The sequence below is a fragment of the Gadus morhua genome, chromosome 20 (assembly GCF_902167405.1).
Source record: "Gadus morhua chromosome 20, gadMor3.0, whole genome shotgun sequence".
In the NCBI taxonomy this organism is placed as follows: Eukaryota; Metazoa; Chordata; class Actinopteri; order Gadiformes; family Gadidae; genus Gadus; species Gadus morhua.
The window spans coordinates 17,586,118-17,607,005 of record NC_044067.1 but is presented as its reverse complement, the minus strand read 5'-3'; the positions used below and the strand labels follow the sequence as shown (position 1 = coordinate 17,607,005).

The window sequence follows — 20,888 nt, the reverse complement described above, 5'->3', positions numbered from 1 at the left end:
AAGTTTACAGTGTAATGGCTAGGGTGCTCGACTCCCGGCCATACGTTACGATGCTACAGTGTCCATAGCCTAACCTGGAGGCCATGGCGCCACCCTTAGCAACATGCCCCGAACCCTACCTGCTCCAGATAGCTTAATTATCTCTTCACCAAAGTGTCTTTCTAAATATGGAAATAGTTGTTATAATAACATCATAAACGATAAAGGTGTGATATATACAGCTGTGTATAATAATTGGACTAAAGTTCAAATCAGATAAAACTAAAAAGGTTAACCATCATTGAAAGTGGTGCGTCACTTGGTATTGTCGAGCGATGCGATAAGCCCGGTTACATAATCACGTTAGGGTGCTAACTGACTGATAAGAGAGCCATTAAATCAGATAGTCCAGATTCAGCCGATATACATTCAAGGGCACTTATCTACATATGCAGTGTGATGGGGCGGCAGTAGCTCAGGAGGTAGAGCGGGTTGGTAACCTGAAGGTTGCTGGTTCGATCCCCAGCTTCTCCTAGCTGAGTGTCGAGGTGTCCTTGACAAGGTACCTAACCCTGACTGATGTCGTGACAGCTGCTACCCTGACTGATGTCGTGACAGCTGCTGTCACGACATCGAACTGATGATGTGATGTCAACCGTGCTATCATTTAGCGCAGCTCCTGCCAAACTTTCCCACATTGATTGCGAAGAGCACACTATTTCCGAAGCCATCAATGCAATGTGTCCACCATTGCTGGTGAATAACTTGATGAATGAGTTCATCAAAAATATGCAATTATTATTTGAATGAATTAATAAACTATTGAAAATTCAGTATGGTGAATCAAAGCAGGTATGAATTGCTTTGTTCAGAGAGGATATTAACATTTAAATAAAATCATCCAGTACTTTCAATTTTAACTTTCCCTTACATTTCGAATTGGTTTGCTATTGGAAAACCTTTCTTTGGCATCAATAAAATATCTGCCTCCATATTTTAGCCCCAAACCACTGACTTTTATTTTCAGAGGCCCAATGAGAAAGCATAATTCAATAAAGGCATCTGGGCTTTTTCCAGAAGCATCTCACTGCAGTGACTTGACAGGACAGATAGCCACTGGACGGCTACATGAGGACAAAGATTGACTTCCAAGAATCCAACACTCTCCAATGGGTGATAGAAGAACACTCTGTGGCTACTGCCAGAAAGCTTCCATCCACCGTTTCTAACGGAAATAAACCTAGGGGAACAGGGGGCAGGGTTGCATTTACAATTTACCTCTGAGTCATTTAGCAGACACTTTTATCAAAAGCTACTTTAAGTGAATTGAGCAGGTAGGGAGGCAGGGGCAGGCAGGGGTTATGGCATCTTACTCAATGATTCCCATAAGCTAAGTCGCGGACAACAGGGATCAGACCCAGTACCTTTCGGCTGGGAGTCACTCAACCAACTTCACGATGAAATGTTGTGGGTTTTGCGTTAGAAATACCTCTGCTAAATAACTATACAATAAATAGAAAAATAACCGAGGAACAGAAGCCTATGGGCAGAGCCACCCTCCTTCCATCACTGGCAGCCAGGCTGTAAATGGCGGATTAGCTTAAGGTCACAATGTTACACCACAATACACTCTCAGTTGCTCCACCTATTGACATAGTAGTCCCGGGTGTAATTTTCGTGTGCTGCCGCGACCCATGACCCGGTTGGCACCCTCAATCTTTCTGAGTGCACAGCTGAGCGACGTGGCATAGTCCACATTCACCGCGCCGTGTGGCATGTGAGGGATGCATGTGTAGTGTCGGGAGGCGCGTGCAACGACACATGCGGCGGGCAATCGGGTCGGAGGGGGCGTAATTTGATTATGCGCCGCATCACCTGCGACCCACAGCAGTGTGCACACGCCGTCCGTCGTTAACAGGGATCAGGGTTTGGAACGCTAGCCATGTGTCGGGTTTTATAGGGCCTATTGAGTTTCAGACGCGAGACCGCCGCTATTAATAGCGACCGCGAGGCGTGAGGCCCGCTCCGAATCAACCCCTTGCAATCCCCTGCGATTGTCTTCGGAGAGAATGCGATTGTAGCTTACTCCGATGCCGAGCGAGTGAAAATGACATTTCAAAATATATTACAATCAAATTGGTATTTAACGGTTAACAATGCTTCATCCAAGCGGTAACCACAGCTGGTCTCAGATAGAGTCGAGAGATCATGCAAGCATGTGTGTGTCCAAAGCTCCATTGCCTCTTCATAATCGTACTGTTGTTGTACTGAAATTTGCTGTAAAACATCGATGACATCCCAAACCACACCAATCGTTTTGTTGGGCTGTGTAAAGTGGCTGTAAGGTCCATATTCCATCAGAACCGCTTTTGTGGTTTCAAATCCCACACACTCCGATTAAATATCCCCGACCCAACCCTACACAGTCCACTCAAACAACACATTCCTGTTCAGATACCTATGAGGTCCCTCCGCGGTGGAATGCAGAGGTGTGCGCAGGGATCCTGCTTAAGCAGCGAGGGAGAGCTCGCAACAACCCCCTGCCTCGGCTTGTCACGAGACCAATGGCGCGAAACGAGAAGAAAAGACGTTGGACCTCTCTTTCCTCTGTGCACATTGGGAGTAACTGCAGCCCATCAAAGGAGGTAGCCGGGATTTGTTACTTCCCGAGAGAAAGGAACCCCAAAAAGGGGAAGGCCAGTACCTCCTGTTCACAATGTAATCGTCAGAACCCAGTGGCATCCAAACTAAATAGAAAAACGAAAAACACGGCCAAGAATGTGAACAGAATTGGAGGCATATGAGGAGCCACCGCCCACCTGGGAGAGCTAGCCCCGCCGTCCATAAGGGGGCCGCGCGGTGGAAACACTTCCAAAGGCCCCCCGAAGTGGGGCTCTGTGAGATTTTGGACGTTGCCAAGAAGTTAGGTTGCCAAGTATTAGGAAGAAGACAAGAAAATCCCTCTCCCGAAGTAGCTCGTGTAATATCAACACGGCCCCGGCGGCATAAAGGACACATTCATGGGCACACAAAGGGCCGGGATGGCTTAAGGCTTAATGGAGTGTGTTATGTTGCAAATGCTGCGAGACCCAGCGCGGAGGTGGAAGTCGGGACCCCGGTTCGACATTCCGATAAAAAAGGGTGCGCACATGGACTCCTGGGCACACACGAAAAAAAAATACAGTTGGCCTGGGACTTGATCCATCATTCCAGCTGTCATGCCGTCCGCCGGCGACTGCCAAATGAATTAAAAAGTTGCTCTGAGACGCCCAGCGAGTGGCCTTTGTATCCCTTTATGTTCTGCTTCCACTGTCTGTGTGGGTGACTTCATGCATCGCTGGATCAAGTAGCGCTTAAAAAAAAAAAGGGCTTATTTGTCTAAAGAAACACCCAGGCATTCAATTCACACATCCTTTGACCTCAGAAACGATGAAAGAAGAAAAGAGATCCGACCTGATAATGAGTTGAGGGTTCAGAGACATTGGGCGATTACATGCCACTGGGAGACTGTGACTGCAAATTATCCCTTTGGATGTAATCCAACGTGCTTTTTATCTCTCGCTGAGCACCCAGGAAGTTACATAGACGCGTAGAGGAAGCCAATTACCAGTTCTATGTTTTCTTCCCAGATTCAAGTTAAACAATTAGCAAGCTTGTACTTGTAAACATTTTATGTAGCTTATTCAATGTTGGTTGTATGCTTCGATTGTTCTCAGCCACACTTTTTTAATTTTTTCACACTTTATTGTACCCAATTCCTGGTGAAGTGACTTCCGGCTAGGGCAATTTTACAACTGGATACAGGTTTTGTTAACCAGGAGATCTGACCCTATAGCCTAGTGTGATCGAGAGATAACCTTGCTTAACGATAAGACAATTTAACTGAGGAGTTATCTGAACCTCTGAACCATAAAATGTCTGAAATACTTGATAAGATCAGAACCTTTTTACATCCTCTCGTCTCCTTTTCTCTCTCCAAAACAAAAATTTAAGCTTAAAAAAAGGGATTTTGAAAAACAACACACACACTAACTAACAAAAGTCAGAATAAACAAATACAGCTCCAAAATAGACAACCATAAACCATACACCGTTCTGACTTTTTAACAAACTGGTCACAGATGCATCTACAAAGTAAAAACGCTGATTTGAAAAAATTAAAGGTATTATTAGGAATATGCAAATGAAACAATGCCACAAAAACCAAACACACGGAAGTTGAAAAAATATGGTGAACACCATAGGAGAGGTTGGCAGGGCAGTAATGGGTGCGTGGGGCGGAAGATCCGGGGGTTAACTTAACTTCGGCATCTCCATATGCACACACACAAACACTCTCTCACACACACACACACACACACACACACACACACACACACACACACACACACACACACACATAAACACACGCACACACACACTCCAGGCATCCCGTCACACAGAGAGGGTGTTGTTCCCCTGGCCCTCGTGGGTCAGAGCGGGCAGGTAGGAGCGACTCGATACGGCTGCCTGCCCAGTCCAAGCACAGAGGGCACTCTGTGTCTCACACACACACACACACACACACACACACACACACACACACACACACACACACACACACACACACACACACACACACACACACACGCACACACACACACACATATACACAAGCATCCTCAGGAATGCGAGCATGGGGCATCAGGTAGGTTGCAGTTCACCAAGCACATGCCCTTTGTTTTTGCATAAAAAATATCTTCTTATCCCTGGAAAAGCCCCCCTCCCAAACTGTCTCCCCCTCCCACTCTCTATCTATCTCTCTCTCTCCCTCTCTCTCTATCTCTCTCTCTATGGTGCTTTTTAACAAAGCACTAAGAATGCATAGAGGTTTCCAATACTGTTTGCATTCCATTAGAGTAATACGTTTTTGTTTCTTCTTGGTGTTTCTATAGACTCTATTCTAGCATAACGAGATGATGTTGATGGTGAACCGCATTACCAAAAAAACATTTACCGAGAGATGCAACACCCACCCCCAAAAATAACTTGTCATTGTCATTTTCGACGTATGGTTTAAGGATGAGTTTGTGAACGGATCAGTTACATACATATCTAAGAATGGGTGGCCCACGTGGGAATCAAACCTCGAACCCTGATAGAGTTCATACCGTTCTCAATCCGGTATTATGAATAGGCCACTCTATAATCCTTGCAAAATGTTGATTTTTCTGTAAAAATACATTATTTAAGGAATATATTTTTCTGGTTTGAATTATAACCAAAGGCATTTCATTTCTTATAATAGAGTTTTTCATTTTCAGTTAAATCACGTGCCGCCATACACTTACAATAAGCAAAACGATTGCCTACTACTACAACAAATCCATGAGAGATAAAGCAGTAAAATCTGAATTGCATTGTTCATGCCGGCATCGACAAGCCAGGACTTTGGTGGAGCCGTCAGTAGCGGAAAGCCACCGTTCAAAACCCTGCAGGGCGGAGTAACAGGCAAATAAACACTGCTTGACTCTGCCCTCAATCCCCTCGTATTAACCAGCGCACATAGACACACAAAGACACACAAAGACCTCAAGACGCAGCAGCCCACATGGCTCACATTCTTCCAGGAGCCCCCGACTCAGGCCCCTCACCTTGATCAAAGTCAAGGTGTGTTCTTAAGAGTTTTACATGAGCAGGGTGGAGCTGGAGGTGATTGGTAGTGGTGGAGGTGGAGGGGGGGGGGGGGGGGGGGGGAGTTTCTGGACGATCGCTATCGCTCTTCAAAGGGCAGGTTGCTGAGGGCCCCTGTGTGTGTGTGTGTGTGTGTGTGTGTGTGTGTGTGTGTGTGTGTGTGTGTGTGTGTGTGTGTGTGTGTGTGTGTGTGTGTGTGTGCGTGTGTGTGTGTGTGTGTGTGTGTGTGTGTGTAAGCAGGGGCTTGGTTCTCTGGAAGGATTTATTATCACGGTAATCATGGGGAATTTACCGGGTCAGTTTGGCTACCCATCTCTTAGAGAGCTGACGTTATTTTCCCTTTCCTCTGGGCATTTATTACATTTAGGTACTGCAAGGAGAAAGGAAGCAGAATGCACTATTAAAGAAACTTAAGATACAAAAATCCAGTATGTAATAAAAGACTAATTCTGCATCATACTACTAGTTCTGTCCTTGCAACAGTTATAACAGCAACAGGAGCTGTCCAATTTGATCTTATCAGATAGCAACATGGTTTTGCTGTTCAACCTTGACTGTGATGTCTCTGACCTTTAGGGGTCAAAGATTACAGGTCAAATTCCGACATCTCCCCTTCGAACAGGCACACACAGGACCCAATGTTATGTATGAAACTAAATCACCGAATTAACTATTGGAAAAGACCACCCTCACTTAAAAAAACACCTGCATTCCTGCCTTCAATAAATACATCCATGCTGTCATGTTAGGTATTATCATTATTAATGGGAAAAGCTGGGGAATTGGATGTGTGTGTGTGTGTGTGTGTGTGTGTGTGTGTGTGTGTGTGTGTGTGTGTGTGTGTGTGTGTGTGTGTGTGTGTGTGTGTGTGTGTGTGTGTGTGTGTGTGTGTGTGTGTGTGTGTGTGTGTGTGTGTGTGTGTGTTTTATGTGAGGCAAGCATGACTGAACTTGGGGATGTTTAGGCTTGCCTCTGGCGGTGCAATTAAGAAGGAAGGCGAACACGCGATCTAAAGTATTGTTTTGTTCTATTATGTCAGGGCTGGAAGGTGGATTAAATACCGCTCAAGATGCTGCTGCGCCTGCAAATTGTCTTGCTGTTGTTTTTCTCCACAGTTAATCAGAAAAGTAGCTTAGATTAACCTTAAAGTTGTACTCTTCTGTAGACTACTCTACTAAATGGTGTTTTTTGTTTTATTTTGTTACATAGCCTGAGGGGGTTAGGTTTTGCCCGCATATCGGTGACTTTCAGTTATTGAGTTGCCTATTCTATCAGAAAATAACAAAGATACAGCAAAAGCTGCCACACTGAGTCTGAAACCAAACATCCACCTGCACGGAATTGAATACATCAAAACATCCAAACTATCACCAAAACGCATGCCTACTTTCCACTGTTAAATAAAACTTAGTTTGCAAAGAAAATCTCTTACCTTCATGCGGTTCTCTTTCTTCTTCTCCTCATATTGGTGGACGGGCATTGGCAGGAGGAAATCGTCTTCACAACAGAGGAAACTCACCGTGCATCCCATCCAGACAGACTCAGAGAGGGAGAGACCACTAAACCCATCCAGACAGACTCAGAGAGGGAGAGACCACTGAACCCATCCAGAGCTCTGCTCGCTGCTCTCCTCTCTACGCCGGATGACGTGGTGCTACTGCAGAAGACGCAGATCACCCAGACGCGTCTGAGGAGCTATTTGGCTCCAGTCCAAACCTGATCAGGTGGCAGGGCCAAGTCCCAGCCATCATAACTTCTGCATTGGCAGCCAAACGGTCAAATACGCGAGAAAAACATTGATAAACAACATTGTTTCGGTCACGTGTGTTTTCTTTTCTCTTCGGTCCCCATGAGCCTGGTGCGGTCTCTTTGAGTTTCACACTTAAATAATTTTCAGACTTGTAGGATAAAAGGACATTTAGAAGGTAGACGCGTGTTCTTTCTGTCTTGTGTTTCTGTCAAATCGATTTATTCTCAATTAGTCTGGAAGTAGCTAGGTCGACCTCAAACCTGGGTGGAAGGAGTTCCTGAAGACAGGTGATCGACGCCAGAGTGAAGCTCGCTCTCTCTCTCTCTCTCTCTCTCTCTCTCTCTCTCTCTCTCTCTCTCTCTCTCTCTCTCTCTCTCTCTCTCTCTCTCTCTCTCTCTCTCTCTCTCTCTCTCTCTCTCTCTCTCTCTCTCTCCAAAAGTTGTAATATTTGATCGTGTGGTTTATCAGGCTATACAGTGAAGCTCCATATTCGACGTTCTAAATCCTTTAACGTTGCTACGCATGTAACGTTGCTGTCACAAAATATAAACTGGTAGAATAAATGTTTTATTGGGCTCTTGTGAGTAACAGTTTTGCGTAAACAATGTATGAAAAACTTTATAAATGTCGGCCATTAAGTTTACAGACACATAGGCTACTTGCGTCTGTAAATAGCATGTTTGGAAATCAACAAGTTGGTCAAGTTCAAGTTCTTTCTTGTGCTTATGATGCCCTCTGCTGGTCATGTGGGGATCCTCCTCTTTATGAAAGTGGTGTTTTACATTTTGTAAAGGGTAAAATATCATATAGATATAACTATATATATATATATATATATATATATATATATATATATATATATATATATATATATAGGGTTATAAAAAAACTGGTAATATAATGTGGATACGTAATGTGTAAGATGATGTTCAATGTTACATTATTGTGTGTGTGTGTGTGTGTGTGTGTGTGTGTGTGTGTGTGTGTGTGTGTTTGTGTGTGTGTGTGTGTGTGTGTGTGTGTGTGTGTGTGTGTGTGTGTGTGTGTGTGTGTGTGTGTGTGTGTGTGTGTGTGTGTGTGTGTGTGTGTGTGTGTGTGTGTGCATTCTTTATATTCGTGTTCATTTATTCACCAAAGTTTTACCACGGTAACTAGCTATGCAGTGGCAGCTAAGGAAAGCCGCTAAAAAGGGTCATTACTGTTGTACCGGTCGGTTTAAAACAGTTGATAAGTGAAACTAGCGTTGGGATTGGTTGCTTCTGTCCAGGAAGTGCAGGTTGACCTGTCGGTCGGCCACCAGCACGGTGCGACTCACTGGTTTGATCTCCTCCAATGTGGGGTCGGGTTCCACTTTAAAAAGCTTGATCATCTGGCAGGACAGAAGAGGAAGAAGAAGAGAAAGGCTTCAAGTTAAGTACAAGAAATCTACTACTTCTACTCTACACCATACTAACCTATTGTAGCCTATGCCTACTATTCAATACTATGATATTATATTACTATAATATACTATGCGACTATACGAGAGGCAGCTACAACTACTACTCTACACTATACTAACCTATTGTAGCCTATGCCTACTATTCAATACTATAATATTATATTACTATAATATACTATGCCACTATACGAGAGGCCTTTTATACTAGACTATATTACACTTGACAAGACTATACTTCTAAATTCACTAAATGACTGCCAAGTGTAAATTCAGCTTGATACCCACCCTGGCCAGAGACAGGTGCATTTCCAGCTCAGCAATCCTCCGTCCAACACAACCTCTGACCCCGAAGCCAAAGGGGATGGACCCGAATGGGTAGGGTCTCTCTCGGCCGTCCCTCAGCCACCGGCCCGGCTCAAAGCGCCACGGCTCCGGGAACGTCTCCTCATCATGACTCATGGCGTAGAGAGAGAACCCGAAGACTGTCTGAAATGACCAGAAACGAAAGCAAAGCACGGTCAAAAGCTTTTTATGGTTGGTATCTTGTTGGCTCATACCAAACTTTTTTCATACATTTAAAGAGGTCATCGTATAATGGCTCCATGTAAAACATAGCCTACGTTCTTTGGAAAATGGTAGCCACCAATAACAACGTCCTTTTCAATGTTTCTTCTTGCATTCATCACAACAACAGGATACATCCTGTGAAACAAGAATACACAAAATAACAGATTAACATTGATTAATACAATTTATTAAATTGAACACAAATGTAAAACGTATCAAAAACTGGTCAAAGGCTCTGACAGATTAAATCTCTGAAGAAAACATCGAAAGCCACGGTAAACTAGGCCTACTAATCAGTTGGAACAGCCTCATTGAGTGCCATGTCTGTTTATGGAGCGACGGACTAGAATTTGTCAAATCAGACAGCCAACAATCCCCTACCAGGCTTTACTTTTGGACAAAAAGAATGGCTGAGAGAAAGGGATAAATTTAATATTGACATCTTCAATTCAGACAACCCTGTGCACCTTTCACTGCAAAACTTCACAGTACAGATACTTTCAAGCATTTCAACCAAACTCGAATCCCCTGATCATCAACCTCTAACACCATCATTAATCAGACAAGACACAGCGCCGCCCCCCCCCCCCACGCGCTAGTTTGGGCGCACCAATTACGTGTCGCTACAACGCTCTTACCTCAGGGTCTCCTTGATGACTGCCTTGAGGTACGGCATAGAGTTCACTTCCTCAGCTGACAGGATGTCTGTGTGGTCAGAAACCTCCTTATAAAGGGTCTCCTGAGCTTCAGGGTTCTTGGACAGCAAGTGCAACGCCCACATTAACGTATTGGAGGTCTTGGGAGAAAAATGAGCGATAGATATTTTAAGATTAAGAGTGGAACATAGGTGCAGTTTTGGCAGGAGTGCAGGTTTAGTATTCTGATTAGATCGATCACAATATACTCGGACAGATCCATCGATAGATAGGTCATAGACAGACAGGTAAGAGGGCAGATAGAGAGGGGGACATAAGTTGCACACGGTAATGCACCAGAAGTAAATAGGCCCCCTTTTTTTTGTAACACGCTTCAGACAGGACTACACGTGCGAACGGAGCGTGGGCCTACCGTGTCCACCCCGGCCAGCAGCAGCTCTGTGACGCTGCCGTACACCTCCTTGCGACTCAGCTGGGTGTTCGAGAGGAGGTAGGTTAGGTACTCCCCCTCCACCTCCTGCTGCTCACCCAAGCGCCGCTCCATCTCCTCAACCTTCTTGTCAATCAACTGCCCAGCTGTAGGAAGATGATATACTGTAGCTATAAGATATAACTTTAGCTACAGCTCAAGTTCCTAGGGATATCCTGTAGCTGCTAATGGGAAAACTTACACAGAGCCGGTTAAACTATGTTATAAAATGTAACTATAAAACTATAAAATGTATTCGTACGTATTGGATCAGCTAGGCAATCATTGTAGTTGAGCATTATCATCCATCATATTGCAAAATACTTTTATTAGTATTATCAATAGCATTGTGATCAGAACACTCTCAACCTCAAATCATGCTACCGTCATACCAAATTTGAAGATGCCGTCCCACCCCGCTATGTAACGGTGCCAGTGTGGCGAGAAGCGCTGGGCCCACTTTGGCAGCAATATCACCCCCGCGCTGTTCGCAAACATCTGGGCAATGGAGTCGATGAAGTGCTGCGTGCCGTCGGGTATTGCGTTCTCCAGACAGCCAATCCTCTTCTCGAACAGAACCGACGATATACCTGTGGGAGCATCAGATGTTTTGCAGCGTTCACACCAAAAATGAAGGTGCAACACAAATCAATAAAAAGCCAATGTGAATACGCAAAAAGTGAACAAAATTCTGCCGTAATGGGACACCGCAAAAACACTTCATGCAAGTTTAAATATTCACATTTTTTCACAAATTTCGCTTTAGGATTTGTTGTGACAGCCTATCAGTGTACACTCCCTGAAGTCCATAAGAAACGGCAACATGGAGGAGAAAGTGATTGTTGTCGTTTCGAGCCATATCTAGCTCAAGCGGGGGCTGGCAGCAGTGAACAACCGTTGAAGCAACAAAGACACTGCAGCGCTCAATTGATACTGGCATAGCCCTGCCCATTAGACTGCTAGCCCGCCGTATAGGGTTTGCCAAGCAAGACGCTGCAGAGCGGATGATATGGGAGATGGATGCGGCGTTGGTGATAGAACCATCCAATAGTCCCTGGGCTGCCCCTGCCATTCTGGCAAAAAAGGACGACAACTGGAGGTTCTGTGTGTAGTATTGTCATCTGAACAATGCGACCCGCAAGGACTCCTACCCCTTGCCCTCATTGTTGACGCTCTGGACCAAATTGGTGGATCATAGTGGTACAGCTCACTGGACCTGCGGAGTGGCTGCTGGCAGGTGGAGCTGGCACCAGAAGCAAGACCAAAGAGAGCTTTCACCATCAGCCAAGGGTTCTGGCAGTTCCGTGTGGTGCACTTTGGTCGCTGTAATGCCCCCACCACGTTCCCCCACCAGCGACGTGGGACTGGGGGCAGTCCTGTCGCAGGAGGGGGCCGGGGGAGAGATAGTGGTGGCTTATTACACTCGCTCTTTGAGCTGTCCTGAGCGCAATTACTGTGTCACCCAACGTGAGCCCCTACCTTTACGGCCAGCCCTTCCTCCAACAGACGGATCAGCCTTCAAATGGCCCGTTGGATTGAGGCCCTGCAGGATTACAATTTCAATGTCCAGTACCGAGCACGGCGCCTGCACAATAAAGCAGAGCTGTGGACCTCTGAATTTGCCCCGGCAGCGCCAGGAGCAGGCAGGTAGGCAGCAAAAGCGGGGGTATGACCTCCGTTGTCAGGGACGCTCCTTTGCTCCTGGGGGGGGATGTGGGTCTACAACCCAACCCGGAAAAGGCAGTCTCTCCTTAACTGACCACCCAGTGGGAGAGACCCTGTGAGGTGTTGGAACAGCTTTCCGACGTGTATCGGGGACGGCTGGTGGTTTTGCGACGAGACCGCTTGGCATCCTAACGCCTCTTGGATGTCGGACTTAAAGACACCTCCCAGCATGGCTCCACCAACACCCACAAGCCATGCAATTCCACGGGTTCGAAGGCGGCCGGTGCAGCTTCCCCGTCCCTACAGAGACTTTGTTGTCAATACATTTCTCCCACCAGCATGTAGCCTGAGGACAGGCAACATGCTGGTTTGGGCAATGTATTGCCGGGCGTCACTTTTGAAGCTTCACAACCTGACGGTGTAATAGATGCAACTGGTACTTGTACGCCGTATGCCCCCCCACACCCACGGATCAACGTGGGTGAGGGGGGGCATACGGCGTCTGGCCTGCAGGGGGGAGTATGGGCATGTTGGGAACACATCGGATCGGCTGGGTGGATTGGGTCTGATTGCAGACACCTGCTCGCAATCAGACCAATCTGGGCGTGTGTATTTACGGGACTACGAAACCGTAGCCAGGGCCATCTGGGACCGGCTTGGCCTCCATCTGGAGGAACATCGGCCCTGTTTCCGGCCGTTGACCTTCGCTGAGGGGGACTGACCCTTCGCCTATGCCCAGCAGCTGCGGGACCAAGCAAGGAAGTGGCTGGTCCCGGACCGGAACACGCCAGAGGGGGTCGTCGAGCTGATAACCCTGGAGAGGTTCATCGAGGGGCTTCCGACCAGAACCGCCGCCTGGGTCCGGTATCACCGCCCCAAGAGCCTCTGGGTCGCTGTCGACCTCACGGAGAGCCACCTGCCCCCCCCTCCGACGGGCCAGCGACCACCTACACCGGGCCCGCACACCGGCACAGCTGCCCTGCCGTGGGACAGGCCGACCCCGGTGCCGAGGGTGAAATGGGGGGCCACCATGTCAGAGCGGGCACGTGAATCACCTCCCCCCCCCCCTGCAGACGGGCGCTCAGACGGCAGGGGAGGGGTGTTGGCGGTGCGGACAGCCTGGCAACTTCTGGCGGGAGTGCCCTATGATGGAAGTGGGCCAGGTTGTCAGCGTCACCGGTGCCCCGTCTCCCCACCAGGGTCCAGGCGAGGCGTACAGTGTCCCGGTAAGGATACAGCGGGGTATGTACCAGGTGCTTTTGGACTCTGGCCGCATGCAGACCATGATCCATCAGCGACTGGTGCGATCCGAGGCATTGGTGGAGGAATCTAGCATTTCGGCGAGGTGTATACACAGTAGGGCTGCAGGATATATCGGCTTTGTACGATATATCGATATAATTTCCAAGGGGATACAGGATTTGACAATATCGTTTATATCAATATATGCGTTAAAATGGTCAGTTTCCACCTCAAGCGTCTGTGTTTGCCTTTGAGACTGTGAGCACGACCCCTCTCACTCTGTCTTACCGAACGTGCTGTGTGCAAAGACGCCTCATTCCCGCCCCCGCCGCCCCCTCACAAGACAACAAGCATGGATGATACCCGTAAAGAAAACGAGACGGCGGCGGGAGACGAAATTGTTTCAGGAGGACTAGAGGAGAAACAACGGCTCCATAATATGGAAATAGTTTGGGTTTATAAAAACAGATGAGCAGCAGCTGCAGGTCATCTGTAGAGAGTGTAGCAAAAACGTTGCGGATAAAAGTGGAAGCACGACAAATCTGTTCCACCATTTACAGCCACGGCACAAAGTGCAGTATGAGGAATGCGTAAAACTCTGTGGCTGTGCGGCTGCATCACCGGCCGCGACAGTTTCTTCTGCCCCGAAACCAGGGCCGGCGCTCGGCAAAGGCGACCTAGGCGATCGCATAGGGCGCCAAATGTATTTGGGGTGCTCTTGATTAATTAATTAAAATATACGAAACAAGCGAAATGAAATAAAAAATGTTAACATGATAATAAAAGTGCTTGCAACATCTCACGTGTGGCTTTTGACTTACAAAAAAAACATCTAACCCACTCTATAGAAAATATCGATATATATATCGTATATCGCCATTCAGCCCAAAAATATCGGGATATCATATTTTGCCCATATCGTGCAGCCCTAATACACGGGGATGTTCACGAGTATCCCTTGGTCCCTATCGAAATTCGTTATGGGGAGGAAAAGCATAGAATAAAGGCGGCGGTTAGTTCGAGCCTCACGCATCCCCTGATTCTAGGGTTGGATTGGGCTGGTTATCCACAGGCTGTTAGGGGGACTACGGGGTGCGTACACGACAGATAGGGACATGCAATTTGTGTGCTGTGTTCTGCGCCAATGCGGGGGCGTCCGACGCTGTCCAGGGACCGGGGGAGGCACCGAGTCCTCAACCCGAGGTCCAAGTGCCATGGTTCCCACCGGTGGAAGATTTTGCCCCTCGAGCAGTCTCGAGATGCTTCCCTACGCTCAGCCTTCGACCAAGTGACGGCTATTGATGTTACTCCGGTACAGCCAGACGCAGTGCTGACTTACCCACACTTTGTGTGTATCGGGTAGGTCTTGACCCCCAGAGTGAGTTCAAATTGCTGGTACTCATGATATAACCCTATGATTATATAATTATAACCCTATGGCGGGCCATTTAGGATACGATAAAACGCTTAACGGGATAATGGCTTGGATCTATTGGCCGGGGGTTTGGGCGGAGTTGCGCAGGTGGTGCGCCTCCTGTCCCGAGTGTCAGTTGGTGAATCCCCCGGCCGTCCCCAGGGCTCCCTTGCGGCCCCTTCCCCTGGTGGAAGCCCCCTTCGACCGCATTGGCATGGACATTATCAGCCCATTACAACGTTCCGCACAGGGGTATCGATTTGTGTTAGTCCTGATCGACTACGCAACCGGATACCCGGAAGCAATTCCTTTGCGCGAACATCCGCGAAGAGTGTTGCGCAGGCGTTGTTTCATGTAATATTGCGGGTGGGAATCCCAAAAGATACAAACTAATAGACAAGCTCTAAAAATAAAGGGGGAACAGATTTTTGCCAACCCTTACTTACCAGGGCACCAATTTCATGTCACGCACGATTAGGGAACCTTACGGGTTGTTGAAGGTCAAGGCAATCCGCAAGAGCGTCTATCACCCAGCCACGGAGGGCTTGTGTGAGAGGTTTAACCGGATGTTAAAGTCCATGATCCGTAATTTCGTACACGAGGATGCTCGAAATTGGCATCAATGGCTAGACCCTGTGTTGATTGCAGTGTGGGAACTGCCTTAGGCTTCAACAGGGTTTTCCCCATTTGAGTTGCTCTATGGGCGCAAGCCCAGGGGCGTCCTGGACCTATTTAAAGAAAACTGGGAGGAGGGAGATCCAGTATCTAGGGTACCGCCTGGGGGGGGGGGGGGAAGGTCCGGCCACAGGTCGGTAAGACCGCTGCGGTTGTCGCCTCCCCTCGACCCAGGACCAAGAAGGAGGTGAGGCGGCTCCTGGGGCTGGCAGGGTACTACCGGCAGTTTGTGCCGCACTTCTCGGACCTAGTCAGCCCCTTGACCGACCTCACCCGTGAGAGGGCCTCAGAAGTGTCGTTTGAGGCTATTAAAACAGCCCTCTGCGGGGAAGCGGTCCTGTGTGCTCCTAGCTTTGATCTCCCTTTTTCCCTGCAGACAGACACGTCGGACAGGGGGTTGGGCGCGGTCCTGACCCAGCAGGTGGAGGGGGCCGACCGACCGGTGCTGTACCTTAGCCGCAAACTATCAGACCGGGAGGGTTGGTACAGCACGGAGGAGTGTCTCGCCATCCGATGGGCGGTCGGCGCCCTTCGCTACTACCTGCTGGGTCGCGCGTTCACCCTCTACTCCGAACACGCCCCCCTCCAGTGGCTCCACCGCATGTAGGATGTCAACGCGAGGATCACCCGGTGGTACCTCACGTTGCAACCCTTCAACTTTCAGTTTGTGCACGGGCCTGGGGCGCAGATGGTCGTGGCAGACTTCCTCTCCCATTCCGGGGGGGGGGGGGTGTGTAGGGGGACACACAGCGTCTGGCATGCAGGGGGGAGTATGGGCATGTTGGGAGCACACTGGATCGGCTGGGTGGGCTGGGTCTGATTGTGGACACCTGCTAGCAATCAGACTAATCAGGGAGTGTGTATTTACGTGCCTGCTTTATCTTGTAAGGGGAAGGGATCGGGAGCAGAGACAAGGACTGGAGCACATGAACTACGTTGTGAGAAGGTCTCTGGAAACGCTTTCTGTGACCGCGGTGGCGGATTTATAATTACTGGACTGTCGTAACTCATGCAAATAAAAGACTTGCGTGTGCTTCCAAGCAACCCCGGTGTCCATTCGCTCATTGAACTTGTTACAATTGGATTCAATTCAAGATGTTGATGGTGCAAACCATCATGGTCAACATCACTTTGATCTTGCACTTTCTACTGGATATGGGTCGTTTTAACTGCTTGTAAAGCAGGTACTTTATGGACTTTTTTGTGTAGATCATTGCAATGTTTGTAATGCACTGTCAAAGACAAAGTGTTTTGTTGTGAAACACTTTGAAGACGTGCAGTATAACACAGCCATAATGCAAACTGAAACTCAAAGGACTTAAACTTGAAAGAACTAGTTAAAAAACATCCATACCAGGGTTCTTTACCAAAGTGCTGTACAGATACAGTGTGGTGGTGGCCTACCTACCTTCAAGGGAGAACAGGTACAGGTTGTTTGACACGTCGGTCACCAGGGTTCCGCAGGGAGAGGCCTGCCGCAGGTAGCAGATGCGCTTGATCAGGTCCGTGACCACTTCATTGATCACAGGGCCGTACCGCACCGCATCCCTCGGGTGCAGCATGCGCTTGTTCAGAAGGGCTCTGAGATTGTACCAATTTTTTCCTTCCCTGCACAAATATATATTAGAAAACCTTAATCTTCCACATGTGACAATCGTAATAACATGAAAATGCATTTGCAACATTTCTAGCTCTCAGGGATTTAACAATCATTAAATCAATAAAAGTATATGCCAGCGAAAATAAAGATCTTGATATGCATTGTCAAATCAGATTAGATGAGATAAATTATCAAGCCTTAAATCGAATACACATTGTGGATGACTATTATTAGGCTATTTAGGTTTTTTTTATACTTTTTTATACTATATTCAGTTTAATTTTATTATTGTATGTCATTATGACTGCTAATGAAAAGTGGCAGAAAGAATAATACTTGTGTGTGGCGCTCTTAACTCTGTAAAGGGCCCATAGCCAAGGCCCCTCATATTGCGGTAATCCGTCCAAAGGGACATGTCTCCTCGGCTGGGGAACTTCTCCTCCTTTCTCAAGACCTCCTCCATTAGCTTCACACTACTCAGCGAGACTGTTTTAAACCCCCCCACGTAAATGGGCCCGTAAAGCTCTTTTTCGTGAATCTGCAAGGCGAGTAGGGGAGAAGGACAACGTAGAGATTAGACTCCCAACACATGGGAAACTTGATATTCTCCCATGGTCGTGGCAGACTTCCTCTCCCATTCCGGGGGGGGGGGGGTGTGTAGGGGGACACACAGCGTCTGGCATGCAGGGGGGAGTATGGGCATGTTGGGAGCACACTGGATCGGCTGGGTGGGCTGGGTCTGATTGTGGACACCTGCTAGCAATCAGACTAATCAGGGAGTGTGTATTTACGTGCCTGCTTTATCTTGTAAGGGGAAGGGATCGGGAGCAGAGACAAGGACTGGAGCACATGAACTACGTTGTGAGAAGGTCTCTGGAAACGCTTTCTGTGACCGCGGTGGCGGATTTATAATTACTGGACTGTCGTAACTCATGCAAATAAAAGACTTGCGTGTGCTTCCAAGCAACCCCGGTGTCCATTCGCTCATTGAACTTGTTACAATTGGATTCAATTCAAGATGTTGATGGTGCAAACCATCATGGTCAACATCACTTTGATCTTGCACTTTCTACTGGATATGGGTCGTTTTAACTGCTTGTAAAGCAGGTACTTTATGGACTTTTTTGTGTAGATCATTGCAATGTTTGTAATGCACTGTCAAAGACAAAGTGTTTTGTTGTGAAACACTTTGAAGACGTGCAGTATAACACAGCCATAATGCAAACTGAAACTCAAAGGACTTAAACTTGAAAGAACTAGTTAAAAAACATCCATACCAGGGTTCTTTACCAAAGTGCTGTACAGATACAGTGTGGTGGTGGCCTACCTACCTTCAAGGGAGAACAGGTACAGGTTGTTTGACACGTCGGTCACCAGGGTTCCGCAGGGAGAGGCCTGCCGCAGGTAGCAGATGCGCTTGATCAGGTCCGTGACCACTTCATTGATCACAGGGCCGTACCGCACCGCATCCCTCGGGTGCAGCATGCGCTTGTTCAGAAGGGCTCTGAGATTGTACCAATTTTTTCCTTCCCTGCACAAATATATATTAGAAAACCTTAATCTTCCACATGTGACAATCGTAATAACATGAAAATGCATTTGCAACATTTCTAGCTCTCAGGGATTTAACAATCATTAAATCAATAAAAGTATATGCCAGCGAAAATAAAGATCTTGATATGCATTGTCAAATCAGATTAGATGAGATAAATTATCAAGCCTTAAATCGAATACACATTGTGGATGACTATTATTAGGCTATTTAGGTTTTTTTTATACTTTTTTATACTATATTCAGTTTAATTTTATTATTGTATGTCATTATGACTGCTAATGAAAAGTGGCAGAAAGAATAATACTTGTGTGTGGCGCTCTTAACTCTGTAAAGGGCCCATAGCCAAGGCCCCTCATATTGCGGTAATCCGTCCAAAGGGACATGTCTCCTCGGCTGGGGAACTTCTCCTCCTTTCTCAAGACCTCCTCCATTAGCTTCACACTACTCAGCGAGACTGTTTTAAACCCCCCCACGTAAATGGGCCCGTAAAGCTCTTTTTCGTGAATCTGCAAGGCGAGTAGGGGAGAAGGACAACGTAGAGATTAGACTCCCAACACATGGGAAACTTGATATTCTCCCAAAGACTCTGATGCCGCGTGCTATTATGTTACATGAAGACCAAGTACTGGAAAAAACACAGCAAGTCAAAAGGATTGACTTAAAACGAACATAGTAGTTAAGGGAACTGCTATGTTTAGTAATGAAAAGGAATATTACAATCAAAAATATGAGGAGCATAAACGTGGGCAGCTATGAATATTTGCAAGACATTATGTACGATAACTTTTGAATCAACCATTCAACACAAATCAGTATCAATAAAGCAATCTGAATCTCAATGCACCGTTAACTGTACAGGGGACTTATTAGGTAATCTGTGGGTGAGTATGGTAAACTGTGGAAGTCTGTTGGTTTGTGCCCAAATGCTCCGCTAACAGTTGGGAGACGGAGGTTGTTGACCTCGCAGCAATGTGACCAAGCCCCTGACCTCTTTTCCTCTTTTCTCTGTTGGCATCCTGTTGTTAGGGTTGGGAGTATCATGATGTTGGGATGATTTGCTTTGTGTCGAAACAGTAATGTCTGATCAGGGAGAAAGGTGGCGGACCAAGAACGTAAACCTGGGGGATTGTGGTGTTCGGGGTCCATCAGAAAGTCCAAAATCGAGTGGGTTAAGTCCCAGGATCCTGTGCATGGTTTGTGGGAACAACGGTGTTGGAATGCAAAGCTGTAATCTACAAAACAGCATATGCACTTATTATTCCTTTACAGGCTGCAGACATGGGGGATTGAACTATGTACCTTTCAGCTGGTAATGGGATACCCTTGCAACTAGACTATCCGGCTTTGGGTTTGAAGAGCTGTTGTTCTCCGGACAAAGCAGTCTTTGTCAAGAATAAATTATTACTTTTGAGAAAGTAGGTTGCGAGGTTGTCCGCCAAACTTGAATTATACTTCCGAAAGAAAGTTTGTTTTGAGAATATTTCTTTTCTGCATGTTACCTCAGAGGTGTGAATATATGAATCCCCGAAAAACACCCCATCTGAGCCTAAACAAATACCTTATTGATGATTTTTGCAGGTTTGCAACAGGAGAAACTTCTTGGAAGATATGTGGCAGCATACCTGGAGATCATGAAGACGGTTGTAGTAGCCCTGGAAGACCATTCTGTACACAACCTCCCAGAGGCCAACCTTTGGTAGGTCCTGGATGGTCCTCAGCTTGTCCCCGCCGGAGGCTGGGAGAGCTATGGAGGATGAGGGGGGGCCTCCCTCTGCCCTGCAGGACACCAGGGCACCAGTGCTGGGACGTGGCCGTAGCCAGTGGCCGGGGCTGGCCCTTCGGAGCACTGAGCTCCTCACCAAGCACGCAGCCATGTTGCAGCCCAGTGGAATGCATGTGAGTAAACACAAGACTCTAGTTACATCCAAGGAAGTGGCTGGGTAGGAGGGACCTTGTGGAACAGCTGGTTTAACCATTTGGACTGTTTTAAAACTGAGACCCTTTACATTTTACAGGGGATGGGCCTACACATCTGAGCATTTCTTCATTGTAATCCTGAAATCAAGAACATATTCAAAAAAAAAATCTAATATATTGTAATACTATTTTACAGGTGGTTAACCTTTAAGTTGAGACGGACAAAATACACTTATTAGACAACAGATACCAACGACACTACTCTTAACGAAATAAGACGAAAAA

General features: G+C 47.1%; 2 protein-coding genes across 14 annotated transcripts in view; both read right to left on the bottom strand.

Moving 5' to 3' along the window:
• tns1b (tensin 1b) overlaps positions 1-7,741 on the bottom strand; it is a 175,325-nt gene extending 167,584 nt beyond the window's left edge. For 4 of the 12 annotated variants that reach the window (XM_030343417.1, XM_030343424.1, XM_030343427.1 and 1 more), the window contains exon 1: positions 7,085-7,739. In XM_030343417.1, coding sequence (XP_030199277.1) covers positions 7,085-7,183 — 99 coding nt within the window. In that variant the 5' untranslated portion in view covers positions 7,184-7,739. Of the gene's footprint in view, positions 1-7,084 lie in introns of all 12 variants that reach the window. The other 8 variants (XM_030343422.1, XM_030343421.1, XM_030343425.1 and 5 more) reach the window with 3 other exon arrangements.
• A 215-nt stretch (positions 7,742-7,956) lies between these two features.
• cyp27a1.1 (cytochrome P450, family 27, subfamily A, polypeptide 1.1) lies at positions 7,957-20,595 on the bottom strand. Of its 2 annotated transcripts, none has more exons than XM_030343436.1 (9): positions 20,245-20,595; positions 19,011-19,192; positions 18,463-18,662; positions 10,928-11,125; positions 10,479-10,642; positions 10,049-10,206; positions 9,464-9,545; positions 9,129-9,329; positions 7,957-8,771 (listed from the first exon to the last, which is right to left on the bottom strand). In XM_030343436.1, the coding sequence occupies exons 1-9, from the start codon at positions 20,317-20,319 to the stop codon at positions 8,640-8,642; spliced, it is 1,392 nt and encodes a 463-aa protein (XP_030199296.1). In that variant the 5' UTR covers positions 20,320-20,595; the 3' UTR covers positions 7,957-8,639. The 2 variants fall into 2 exon arrangements, with proteins under 2 accessions (XP_030199296.1, XP_030199295.1); XM_030343435.1 differs by having other exon boundaries at positions 20,309-20,594.
• Positions 20,596-20,888: the final 293 nt, after the last annotated feature.